The sequence below is a fragment of the Bos grunniens genome, chromosome 21 (assembly GCF_055505025.1).
Source record: "Bos grunniens cultivar Pamir isolate PY7600 chromosome 21, Bosgru_T2T1.0, whole genome shotgun sequence".
In the NCBI taxonomy this organism is placed as follows: domain Eukaryota; kingdom Metazoa; phylum Chordata; class Mammalia; order Artiodactyla; family Bovidae; genus Bos; species Bos grunniens.
In genome coordinates this window covers 25,239,031-25,253,104 of record NC_141185.1, presented here as the reverse complement: position 1 = coordinate 25,253,104, position 14,074 = coordinate 25,239,031, and the positions used below count along the sequence as shown (strand labels likewise).

At 35.1% G+C, this 14,074-nt stretch overlaps 1 protein-coding gene across 2 annotated transcripts in view; it reads left to right on the top strand.

Annotated features, from left to right (window-relative positions):
- The window catches only part of SRP54 (signal recognition particle 54), a 36,324-nt gene extending 23,340 nt beyond the window's left edge, over positions 1-12,984 (top strand). For both annotated transcript variants that reach the window (XM_086363600.1, XM_086363601.1), the window contains 7 exons: positions 4-104; positions 601-687; positions 3,422-3,495; positions 3,693-3,801; positions 8,420-8,590; positions 11,319-11,414; positions 12,462-12,984. In XM_086363600.1, coding sequence (XP_086219726.1) covers positions 4-104; positions 601-687; positions 3,422-3,495; positions 3,693-3,801; positions 8,420-8,590; positions 11,319-11,414; positions 12,462-12,553 — 730 coding nt within the window. In that variant the 3' untranslated portion in view covers positions 12,554-12,984. The remainder of the gene's footprint in view (positions 1-3; positions 105-600; positions 688-3,421; positions 3,496-3,692; positions 3,802-8,419; positions 8,591-11,318; positions 11,415-12,461) is intronic.
- The last annotated feature ends 1,090 nt before the right edge of the window (positions 12,985-14,074 follow it).

Sequence of the window (14,074 nt, the reverse complement as noted above, 5' to 3'; positions counted from 1 at the left end):
CAGAGTTGCTGCCACAAAAAGTCCGATTATTTTCATTGGTACAGGGGAACACATAGATGACTTTGAACCTTTCAAAACACAACCTTTCATCAGCAAACTTCTTGGTGTGTACAGTGGTGGGGATATAGACAAATCTCCAAGAAATAGTGTGGCTTTTTAGGACAGATTAGAATTTTAATTCTGCCCTCTCACTGACTAGTTCAGGAAAATAATTTCCTTCTATGATTTATCTTCTTCACCTACAAAATAGGGATGATGGTAACCTGCTTCCCATGTTTAGAGTGGTAATAATGAGCTGTTGGATAGAAAGTTCTTGGGGAAGTTTTAGAGCACAGTACGGAAGTATGTGGTTGTAGTAACAGAAGTGATAATGGCAGCAGAACTTGCATGTTTGAGAGCATAGAATTTGGAATTAAACCCTGGACTGCAGTCACTGCTTTGTTACGTAACCTCTCTAGCTTCAATTTCACACCTGTAAAGTGTTGTAGAAATACCTGAGCTGCCTGTCTCACAGGTTTATTACTATATGTGCATGCATTTTGCGTAATGTAGCAATATAACAAGTATAAGTTATTAATTTTACTGTTTTGGCTCTTATAGGTATGGGTGACATTGAAGGATTGATAGATAAAGTCAACGAGCTGAAGCTGGATGACAATGAAGCACTTATAGAGAAGTTGAAACATGGTATATGAGTAACAAAAAGCATTTGATCTCAGATGACTTCCCTTGTTTTCTTTTGATAGAGCTACTATAATTTTTTGAAGTGATAAGTCCGTTAAAGTCAGTTCTTCCAGTGTTTATTTTTTAGGTGATTTATATGCAGATCGGTGTAAATCTCAGTCATCTAAGCAGCTGTAGAATTGAGTGTTTTATTTTCTTTCTTATAATCAAATTGCCTTAAGATTAGTATTGAAGCTTTCATTGGGTTCCTTGGAGTAAAACAGGTTAAAAGTAAGCTAAAATACTCTCTTCTGATTTGTTTGTTTACTTATAAGTTTTATATTTATATAATAAAACATAAATTTTAAAGAGATTAAATACACATTTTCTTCACATTGAAGACAACTCCTATGAAAGTATGTTTAAGAGCTTAAGTTTTTTAACCCAACATAGAACTTTTAAAAATAACCTCAGTTTCCTTCTGTGTAAAAAGTAGATAATACTAAGTATCTTCTTCATAGAGTTGTGACGAAGAGCTGATATATATATAAAATGTCTAGCACATCAGGAACGTTTAACATATATTACTATTGATCATTTCTGTTTTTCTCAAAATGACATGACTCTTATTAATTTCCATGACCACATACTATCCTACCTCTGCTCCTTCTCACTCATCTTGTCAGGTACCTATGTCCTTCCATCCTAGATGGTGGTGTTTTCTAGTGATCATTTCTAGGTCATCATCTTTCCCTGAGCTTCAGACTCATATCTGTATGTTTGCCAGACCGTGCTTTGATGTTCCTTAGACACTGATTTCAATTTGTCCTTATCTTCCCATTTCAACCTCCCACCCCAGTGTTGCCATCTATGAAAGTTAACATCATTTGTCTTGTTTCCAAAGTCAGAAACTTGGGTGTTGTCATCCACTCATGTCTTCCTCACTCTGCCCAATCCTTTTCCCAATAATTATTAGTTCTAGTGATTCTATCTCTTAATTATCTCCATTCCATCCCCTACTTCCCAGCAGCTATTTAAATTAATCTCTTCTCTAGATTGTTTATTCTAAGGCTTTTTAACAGGTTTTACAGTTTTTTGGATTATTTCCCTTGGTCCTGTTTTTTTGTTTTTTTTTTTTCTTTCTTTTTTTTTTTTGGTCCTGTTTTTTTAAACTCCAGCCAAAATGATCTTTCAGAAATGCAGATTTGATCCTATTACTACTACTTTTCTTAAAATCTTTCAGTGTCTTCCCGTTGCCCTTGTAGTGTTTTTGAATGATTCCACCATCTAATCCACATCTTCTGAGTCATGTTTTGACACCGTTGTTCTTAGCATTCCATGGGCCAGTCATGCTGAATTTCTGTCAGTTTCTCAAATGTACACTACAGTCTTTTTTACCTTGCTGGCCCTCTGCCTGTCAGGTAGTTATCCTCTCTTCTTCCTATTTCTGTCCTCCTTTACCCCCAGCCAAACTGGCTCACTCATACTTCCAAGTCTCTACTTAAATATGCTTCAGGAACATTCTGCCTTATCCCTAGACTTGGAACCCCTGCTATGTGTTTCCACTGGACCCTGTAATTATTGTATTATTCATCATAATTATTTTGATGTCTGTCTTCGCTGCTTGAAGTTGAAGATTGGTTTCTAATATATTCCCAGACAGCCTGCTTTCGAACGCCTAGGTCTCTCTTTAGGTGTGTGCCCTTGCTTCAGGGGCCTCCTTACTTCCAAATGTAGTGAACTTTCTCTTTTCTCTTGGCTCCCCAAATTTAATAGTGTTATCCGCCTTTTACATTTTCAAACTCTACACTTGGGTTCCATGACTGGACAGTGGACTTCCTATATTGTCTTAATTTCCATTGTCATTTCTGTATAATGGCCAAATATCTATTTCAGCCTTAACCTGCTCTACCACTGTTTAATTCTATATTTCTAGCTGCCTAGAACATTTCTTTTGATGTATTTTACTGCTCCTTCAAATTCAGAATGCCTAAAACCAAGTACGTTCTTTTTTATATCGTAGCACAAAAATTGAAAATAGTCTTTCTCTAACAAGTTAATTTGCATAATAATGAAATGCTCAGATTCTAAGGATATCATTCCATTAATTTTGACAGATGTTCGTTGGGAAACAGAACATTTCCATTACTCTAGGAAGTTTGCTTATTCCCCTTCCCAGTAAAACTTCATATAGGAATCCTAGAGTATATATATATAAGTTTTTTCCCCCACCTGGTTTCCCTGACTCAGCATAATAGTTTTGATATTTATCCAAGTGGTTTTACTTATCTGTACCCTGTTCTTTTATAGCTGAGTAGTATTTCATCCAGAGTTGACCTATTTTCCAGTTTATTGACAGTTTAGCTGTTTAAGAAGCTCCAAATAATCTAAAACAGTTTTGTCATTTTTACATTCTCATCAGCAATATATGAGAGTTCTGCTTGTTCTATATCCTCTAACTTTTGGTGGTGTCAGATACTTTAATTTCAGTTATCCTAGTATGTATAGATTGTTTCCTTTGTTTTCACATTTCCTGTGTGTATTTATCCATTTTATCAGATAAAATATGAGCTTCTATAGGATAGGATGTCTCCATGGCATTCATCCTGTAATCTTATGTAACTTCTCAGTGAATATTTATTGATTGGCTATGTTATAAGTGTGCTTCAAGATGAGCCCATGATTAAGGAAAATATTAGTTTTATTGAATGGAAATGTCACTCTCTAATGTATTTGCATCATTTATATTGTATTTCAGGTCAGTTTACGTTGCGAGACATGTATGAGCAATTTCAAAATATCATGAAAATGGGCCCCTTCAGTCAGATCTTGGTTAGTTATCCTAAAAAGTTTTTTTCTAACCTCTATTAACTTTGTTATAATTTCTAAGAGTGGATACACTTGCTTTAATTATTTTAGTATTTGGGTAAAAATAGTTACTTTTAAATTTTAATATTAAAGCCATTAGTTAAATGTGAACAATTAATCTTAAGCTATTACTGATTTTTATGTTTAAATATATGTTTTAGGGGATGATCCCTGGTTTTGGAACAGATTTCATGAGCAAAGGAAATGAACAAGAGTCTATGGCAAGGCTAAAGAAATTAATGACAATAATGGATAGTATGAATGATCAAGGTAAGATTTCTTGACTTGGAGGACTGTGTTCTCAATATCAGCCAGTTGAGACTTTCACTGTGTTCTTGTGGACAAGATGGGAAAAATTTTAGAACGAGTGATTTTTATTTGGGAGATTTATAGTTGCTTGAAAGCTCTTGCTCAAAAGTTACAATTATTGGGTTGACTTCATCTTTGAGAGAAATGTCTAGTACAGTGCTTCTCCAAATGAGTTCTGTGATGAGAACACCAGTTCTTCAGGGTGTTGATAGAAATAACTTGAAAGGGGAGTCCTGTAGTCAGATAATCTGGGGTTTTTTTTTTTAAAAAACTGGTACATTTATTTATTGCATGTCTTCTCAGACCTCTAATATGCTCACAGGAATTGGGAATCTGTGAGAGAGGGACAGTTGAAGCAATATTGACCAACTTAACTTTGCTCTGAAACTCTAAGGTTTCAGTCTTCTCAAGTATACTGCTCTCTGTAATCCTAGATTATCCCTCCCTCCTATACTTCTGGGTCCTCAGCCCACGAGTATTTCTAGACTCATGACCCCTTTATCTTTTTCCCAGTTTTTAGCACCTTTTCTAATTCAGTGCAGCAAGCATGCCACGTCTTCTACTCTATCATCTGACCTCTGTTTACAAAGAAATACACGTGTTTGGCGTTGAATTTTTTCAGTCTTTGGCTAACTTACTGATGAGGTTGTGACAGCCACAAGCCATTCTTCAAACTTTTTCAAGGACTTTTCTCCATCAGTAAAATCCTCTCCTGTGTCTCCAGTCTCTCCTTACCTACTCATTTTTTTCACCCATCAGCATATAAACATTAGCTTCACAGTTGCACATTTTCTGGGCTTTACTTCTCACTCGTACTTTTACTCTGTCTCTTTTCAGTCAAGTTTCTTAAAAAAATGGTTTGTGTCCTCAGACTACTGAAATCTGACTTCTGTACCCACCATTGCTCTGAAATAGATTATACAAAGATTTACAACAACCTTCTACTGGGTCTACTCCAGTAGAGACTTTTCAGTCTTTTTCTTTACCTTTGCAACATTGGATGTTCATTGACGTTTTCTTCTTATTTTCTATTACTTTTTTATTTCCACTTTTACCCTTACTTTTCTTGTTAACTGCAGTCTCTTTCACTGGTCTCATCCTCAATCAGCCTAAAGGAATATATGCTACAAGGTTCTGTTCTCAGCCAGTATTTATTATTATTGTGTTCCTTTTGTTGAATAATACCACTTCTGTATATACTACCTGATTATTTTTTATAGTGTCTACCTCTTTCTTGATCTCTTGGCCTTCATAGTAACCCAGATAAGGTTGTGTCTTTCTCATCTCTTAATCTTCAACACTGCAAAAATTCTTGTGTGTAGAATTAATAACTGCAGCCATATCTAGAGTATTTACTCTATCCCAGGAACTGTCATGAGCACTTTACATACATTGCTGCTACTGCTAAGTCGCTTCAGTCGTGTCCAACTCTGTGTGACCCTATAGATGGCAGCCCACCAGGCTCCCCCATCCCTGGGATTCTCAAGGCAAGAACACTGGAGTGGGTTGCCATTTCCTTCTCCAGTGCATGAAAGTGGAAAGTGAAAGTGAAGTCGCTCAGTCGTGTCCAACTCGTAGTGACCCCATGGACTGCAGCCAACAACAACTCTTAAGGGACAATTCTGGGTCAAAATCCAATCTAGCTTTTACAGATTAGGATACAGGGAAGTTGAGTAATCTGCCCAAGTCACTAGCTAGGGGATGGAGAGGCTGGGCTTCTGGCTTGAGAGTCTGTACTCTGGATTACTTGCTGTCTAGACGCTCACTAAATGGTGGACAAGTATCTCTATTACATGTTTGAGAGTCTTTTGAGGAGTATAAGTTCCAAAAGGTAGTTTTTCTCCTCTGGTGAGTGACACTTCCATCCATGTACTCAGTCATCCAAGCTAGAAACTGGTGTCAACTTAGATTTACATCCTTGCTGATTTTCTATCTAGTGGTTTTATTGATTATGGATATAGAGGTGTTGAGATGCCTGACTTTTCTCCTTTCAGTTGTGTTAGTTTTGCTTCATGTATTTTGAAGTTCTTTTGTTGGGTGCATGCACATTTAGGGTTGTTTTGTCTTCTTGGTGAATTGACTTGACTCTTTTATCATTATGTATGTAATGCCCTCCTTTGTCCTGGTCCACTTCATCTGCTATTAATGCAACCACTCCAGTTTTCTTTAATTAGTTGTTTGCATTGTATGTCTTTTTCTATCCCTTTACCTTTAACCTACCTGTTTTATGTTGGAAATGAATTTTGTATCAACAACATGGTAATTTTTTTTTTAATAATTCTGATAACCTCTTTTAACTGATATTTATATATTAGGATTTAGTTCTGCCATTTTATCTTTGGTTCTCTTTGTTCACTCTGATTTTTGTTCTTCTGTTTTCTTTTTTCTACTTTCCTATGGATTGTTTGAACATTATTTATTATTCTGTTTTATTGTATCTGTATATTTTTTGGTATATTTTACTTTTCTTAGTGGTTGCTCTAGGTATTACAGTATATATACATATTTAACTTATCCCAGTCTATTCATATCAGTATTTTTCGCTTCAGGTAGAATATAGAAACCTTAACATCACCTTAGACTTAGTGAGTTATACTTCCTAAATATTTCTTGTATTTTCTCTCTCCTCTTTGTTACCTGCATTAGTTCATACACATAACATTTCTTACCTGGATTGCTACAGTAGCCTCCTGACATTTCCCTTTCTCTTTTAATCTGTCTCCTCTTTTAATCTGTCTTCTTCACTGCCATAAAAATAATATTTCTAAATATAACAATTCTGGGATCAAAATCTATTGACTTAATGATTAATTTCGAACTCCTCAGCCTGGCATAGGGCTTCCCTGGTGTCTCAGACGGTGAAGAATCTGCCTGCAATGCAGGAGACCTGAGTTCGATACCTAGGTCTAGAAGATTCCCCTGGAGAAGGAGATGGCTACCCACTCCAGTATTCTTGCCTGGAGAATTCCATGGACAGAGGAGCTTGGCAGGCTGTAGTCATGGGGTCACACAGAGTCGGACACTGCTGAGCGACTTCCATAGCCTGGCACACAAGTTCTGTTATAATCTTGTCCTTATTTTTATAACCTCTTAATTTCTCAGCTCTTATCCATGCTTGGTTCCTTCTACACAAAACTATTTTCATTTATTCTGGGAATCCATGTTCTGCTTCCTACAATGTCCCTTGCTCCTTTCCTTCTTTTCTTATCTCATACTCATCCTTCAAGACTACACAGTATAAGAGAAACCACCAGCATGGAGCCTTTCTTGACTTCCTTTCTTCTTTGAGTTATGTCCCTTCTGCTTTTTGTTAAATTTAGTCATACTGCTTACCAGGATGTGCTGTTATTAGCTTGTTTTCATTCTCTCACTCCATTTGAGCTCTTAGGAGAATATGATATACATTTTCAAAATATTTTATCATAGAGATGTGGCTTAAAACTGCATTTATGAAATGGATTTAGAGGTTTTAATGGACTGTAAGTTTACTGTGAGATAATTTGATCTTTGTTTGTATTGCATTGGTAATCAGTCTTGCCCTGGATTTCAGTTCATTTCTGGACAATATGCTTAGTGGACATAGCTAAATTAGAAGATGTATTTAGGAAATCAGCATGATAAATGGGGTGTTAAACCATATTATAAGAGGAACAGTCAAAAGAGTTGGATATTTGTCACCTAGAGGAAAATTCACAGGAGACATGATGACTCTGAAATAATTTGAAAGCCTTATTCTTTGTGCCTGGCAAGGAGACATCTATGCAAAATAGGAAGAAGTGTCAGACAAACGTATTTCCTATTAATATGGGAAAATATTTTCCATAATTACAGGTATAATAGAATGACATAGGTTTAATTATTTTGGATAGTGGGTCATCTCTCCTGTGGTTGTTAAGATCAAGGTTAGGTGATCACTTATTAGGGGATATTGTGGAGAGAATGCAGACATAATAGAAATTTTGTACCTGAGATTGTATGCAACTACCGCCATGAGAAATGGACCTTGTATTCTAAGAGTTACCAAAACGGTGGAGGTGTTTGTGTTACGTTCATTCTTTATGTTACAGAAAGAATTAATTACTAGTAGTAATTACTTGATTATATAGGAAATATAAGTTATTCTGTTGATTATAGATAGAACCTACCTACTTCTACTTGTTTATTTGCCTAAATTTATGATTTAAAAGATAATAGTTATTTAGAGCTAAGGTGAGCACTTTCGTTGCTTTTTGAAATATACCTCTGGTATATATTCTGAGGAGCACTTGGACTTGAAATATGGAAAGGATGGACAGAAAGTTTTTTCAAAGAAAAGACATTTTTCTGTAAGGTGAGTATGTGTGTATTTGCTTTATTGTTTTTATAGCTTATGAATATTATAAATACTCTTTTGAATATATTCCATGTTTAGTTTTTAAAAATCAGAGGCAGACACAGCAGATGATAACAGCATTTGTTAAGTCTGGTTGGTGGTTTGACCATTGTATTTGTTTTTCTGTATGTGAGACATTTAGATGTAAGTGCTTCGACAGTGAATGATAGTTGTGTGTACATGAACGTAACTGACCTTTGCCTGCAGAGCTTGACAGTACTGATGGTGCCAAGGTTTTCAGTAAGCAACCAGGAAGGATCCAGAGAGTAGCAAGAGGATCCGGTGTGTCAACAAGAGATGTCCAAGAACTTCTGACCCAGTATACCAAATTTGCACAGATGGTAAAAAAGATGGGAGGTATCAAAGGACTTTTCAAAGGTAAGAGGAATAATAAGCACATCATTATTTGACACTCTGAAAGGAAAGAAAGAGGTTGAGAAACTAAAAATTAAAGTCAGGAAGAACTGCCAGTATTAGAAAATATACTGCTGAATTTCATGTTTTATTCAAGTCCTTCCAGAATTTATAATGTGATCTGTGATTTATCTGTTTTCAGATTCAAGGTAATAAACACTAATATTTTAAAAAATCACACTTAATGACTTTGTGTGAATTTATATATTAAGGAAAATTTAGAGACTATGAGAAAATGTAAGAAAAAAGTTTAAAACACCCATTACATTCACTGCCCAGTGAATCCCATGGGTCTTACTGCAAATAACACTTGATATAACTAGGGGTTTCTTCTGATCTTAACTTCTTTTCCATATTGTCAAGTATTCTTCAAAGTATACCCTTTAGACAGATAGTAGTTTTCCAGTTATGTATGTATCTTTGTTTAGCACAAGTGCATCTTTGTTGGATGTTTAGGCTGATTGATGTATCACTGTCAGTTCTATATCAGTGTCAGTTCTTGTGTCAGTTTCTGTTCAGTCTCCGATGAAGCCAGGGATTTTTTCTGTTTTGATCAGAAACATAGGAGATGCTGAGTAAGTTTGGTAATAATTCAGTATTTTCCAGTTTAATGGTCAGTTTTTCAATATGTGTTTTAGATTACTCATATTTAACATCTCTTTGTACATTTGCTAGTTTAAATTTTCTCGGTGAATCCCCTCTTTTTTAGGTTTCTTGTCCCATTTGTTTTATTTTTTGCCTTATTGCTTTGTAATAACTCTTTAAAATTCTTGGATTATATCTGCAAATATTTTCCCCAGTTTTTCATTTGCCTTTCATTTTTATATTTTTAATTAAAACTGAAGTTTTCACTTTTAATGCAGCCAAACCTTTTGGTGTGATTTCTTTTATGCTCATAAAAGCCTTCCCCATGTTGGTACCACAGTGTGAAAGTGGTAATCACTTAGTCATGTCTGGTTCTTTGCAACCCCATGAACTGTAGCCCCCAGGCTCCTGTGTCTATGGAGCTCTCCAGGCAAGAGAGTGCGTAGCCATTCCCTTCTCCAGCATCTTCCCAACCCAGGAATCAGACCCATGTCTTCTGTATTGCAGGCAGATTCTTTACTGTCTGAGCCACCAGGGAAGCTCTGATACCTATGTTTTCTTCTACTCGTTCTGTTTTTTTTTTTTCTTTTTCTTTTTGATTTTACTTTTTATCCCACTTAGAATGTATTTTGCTGTGTATTATCTAAGGTAAAAAGATAAGTTTGTTTTTCCAAAGAGTTAAAGTCAACTGTCTTAGCCCTGTCTTTAAATTTTTTTCTCTATCTTAAACACTATTAAGTGAATTTATTATCTAAGAAATCCTGATTAGGCAAGCTCCGAAGATGAATAGTATCCCTGAATAGGTTTCTAAAACAGAAGAGTATTTACATATCACCTTTCGTCTTTTGACAGTTTCCTTATTTTTCTTGCCTGCTATATCCTGTTTTCTTCTTTGTGACAAGGGAGAAAAGTTAGACAAACTTGTTTAAAATTGGTTATATTTCCTAACACCACATACTATTTCAGATAGTGATTTATAAATACATTAAGTCAGTTTAACATCTTTCCCAAATGACCCTGACTGTTCATGATAGAACTACTGCAGATCCGTTGGTCAGATCTTAAGTCTGAGCCTTGACTACTCAATAAAGGCACAACCAGATGAAGTGGGCAGTGAATTTGGTGCACATCCTTGTCACACCAAAGCCTTAATAATGTTTTGAAGTTTTAAGTCCTCAGAGACAAAAACTTATAATGACTCACCAGTGGTCATAGAATTCACATCTTACACAGATTTATTAATTATGAAACTTTAAAAAATTTTTATCATGTTTTATAAAAAACATATCTTCTTTCATTCGTAGTTCTTAATTCATTTAATTTATTCATATTAGCCAGCTTTGATCAGAGAATCAGGGTCAGCTTTGATTTGAATTTTCACAAATGTTCCTGAGAAGTACCGGAGTTAATGTTTCTTTGAAATAGTTTTGCTGAAGCAAGCTCTACTTATTCACTGCTGTTGCATCAATGATCTCTTTGATTTTCTGTGTATTAAGAGCACAGCAGTTATTCTCTAAAGGATGCTTTTCTCTCTTCTGCCCCAGTGTGCATCTCTTTCAATGGTTGCCTTTTTGCTGTAGAGTCTCACTGAGTGTGTAGAAATTCACTGATAAATGGAGTTTCATTATATTTTTTTCTATTCTCTGAAGCTTTTTATTTATAGTAACTTCTTAGATATATACATCTTGAGGTTCTCTCAGACTCTTTATTTCATAACCATTTATCAGTAATCCATTCTCGTTCCCAGTTAACCCATATCTTTAAAATTTTTTGTTCAGCATTATACCATATTACTACTGAACAATTGTTACAGCTTACTATTAATAACCATTGGATATGGTTTTGCTTATAGTGGCTCATTTCACAGGTATAAGTAAAAGTGTTAAAAATTTTAGTCCTTAAAAGCCCCTTAAATGTCCCTTAATATTGAATTTCACTTTTTCTTTCTTAAAAATACATATGTAATTGGGACAAAGATTAGAAGGGAATATGTATAAATAGAAATAATTTTGTTAGAGTAAGATTATAGGATTTTTCTTCATATTTACTCAATTTCTATGATATCCTGATTATATTACAGTCTATACTGACACAAAAATTTTTTTAGGTGGTGACATGTCTAAGAATGTGAGCCAGTCACAGATGGCAAAATTGAATCAACAAATGGCCAAAATGATGGATCCAAGAGTTCTTCATCATATGGGTAATTACAGAGTTGTTGCCAGTTGCTAATACATGGTTTAGTTTATAAGGATTGAGTTTTAATAAGCCTTCTGTTGTTAATCGAAAATCAGATCAAACAGCGTATGGTGGAAAAGGCCCATCTAATTTCTAAGTGGAATGGTTGTAATAGTGTTGTATAAGCTGAGGTTTCATTCACTCCCCTGCTGCTGTTTGTGACTTTTGAGCAAGCTACTTAATCATCTTCTTTTAAAAAATATATATTTGGCTATACACAGGGTCTTAGTTGTAGCATATGGGATCTAGTTCCCTGACCAGGGATCGAACCCATGCCCCCTGCGTTGGAAGCACGGAGTCTTAGCCACTGGACTACCAGGGAAGTCCCAAAATTGTATTTTTATTTCTTTTCATTTTATGGCCATGTGGACCACCTTGGACCACCAGAGAAGTCCCTAATCATCTTTTGTTAATGCTTCTTCTGGTGACTTTTTGCCTTAGTTTAGAAACTGGATAGTTTTAGTGATGAGACTTTGAAATTACATAACGATTTTGAAAACCACGTTCCACTTTTACCATGTAACCTATGAAAAGTTCCTTAAACTTTCTGAACCTCACTTTCTCCTGTAAAATCACAGGTCATATCTTAGCAGGAAATTAGTACAGTTCTGGGCATATAGTAGATATTCAATAATGATGAATTGTTTTCTTACTTGAAGCACTGCATTAACTACAGCTCCAATTTATTACTATTTGTAAGACTCAGACTTCCCAGAGGGAAATATTTTTGTTTCAATTTACTGACTCCCTACTGTGTGATAGGTACTGTTTGTTCTAAGATCTTTTCATGTAGTTTGTATTCCTCATAATGAGATGAAGTAAGTTATTTATTCTCTTTTATAGATGAGGATACTGGTGATAATACCAATTTTTATGTACTTCACGGCTGGTGACCAAATTGCAGTCAGAACCCAGTATATTTTTTAGAAGTTTAACTACTTATTAGGCAAAAGTAGCAGATGTTTCAAGTTCTGTATAATAATTATCTGATTTTATTCCACTCTCACTCTAGGTGGTATGGCAGGACTTCAGTCAATGATGAGGCAATTTCAACAGGGTGCTGCTGGCAATATGAAAGGCATGATGGGATTCAATAACATGTAAAGAAGATGCCTTAATATAAAGTGACTCTGTTGATTACATTATTTGCTGAGACCTCAGAATTTCCCCTCCTTTTTGCAAATGGGAAAAAAAAAAGTATTTTTCTTGCCTGTCTTGCCCCCTTTCTTTCTCTTCTTGTCTTTTTCCCCCTCCTTTTCTTTTTCTTTTCTTCCTTTTTCCCTTCCTCCCTTTCATATGGGAGGAATATATGGTTGTTGTGGAAATAATTATATTTTTGCTTTAGATTTTCTTTTCTGTTAGTTTCAACCATCCTAACACTTCTGAAGTTAAATCATGATGTAAAATTTTAGTACTTAAAAGTTTTTAATTGTCTCAAAGGCCAACCATTACCTTTGTAAACAGTCCTGGTCAGTAGTTACATGATGTCTCAATAAAAGTGCTATACAATAAACTTCAAAGTCATTATAAGTTAAGGGGTTGTTAACTTTCTTTATGGTTTGAAATGATCAGTGTATCATGTTAAAAGGCAGACAAAAATAATATTTAAAACTGTTCCCAGAAGTATACCTTTATTGGGACACATGGTAGAGTAACCTAACCATTAGTATTAGGAATTTTTGTTTAACTTGGAATAATGAAGATAATTTTGCCATAGAAAATCTTAACTCTGACATTTAAATTGAAATTGTGAATTTGGTTATAGTTCACAATTTAATGTTTTGTATATAACTTTCATTTTTTTTACCTCATATTTTTGAAGCCTTAATGGCAATATTTGATTTTCTTGCAAAGCCAATTTTGTTATGTTTCTTACATACCAAAAATCTGCTTGAAGAAATTGATATACTTTGGTGATAATAGCTGATGTATAGATCTCCTAATGGGAATATAATTGCAGATATTAGGATGTCATTATTATATATTAAAAATAATGAGACCATAACAAGATTGACTTGGTTGTTGGTTACTTTGGATTGCTGTACAGTTCATTTAGAACAATGACTTTTAAGTAAGTTATGTAATTAATTTAAAACACTACCATAATTCTTATACCTATTCATTATTCACACCGTGAAGATAATAGATACACTGTTATAACGATGTATTTTGAACTAGGATCAACTGATCTTCTGGAGAAGGAAATGGCAACCCACTCCAGTTCTCTTGCCTGGAAAATCCCATGGATGGAGGAGCCTGGTAGGTTACAGTCCATGGGGTCTCAAAGAGTCAGACAACGACTGAATGACTTCACTTCACTCCCTTCACTCACTTCATACTTTATTGCTGGAGAAAGAAATGGCAACCCACTCCAGTGTTCTTGCCTGGAGAATCCCATGGATGGAGGAGCCTGTCGGGCCATGGTCCATGGAGTCGCAGAGAGTCAGACATGACTGAAGTGACTGAGCATACCTGCGCAAACTGATCTTCAGCACAGAAGAGAGTGAAAGAAATAGCTAGTTTTTGTAGTATTAATTTTTTATGTCTCGAGTGTTTTAAAAAGATCTTAAGAGCCACAGTGTCTTCAGAAAATACATAGAGAATGCAACTGATTTTCTTATTTAC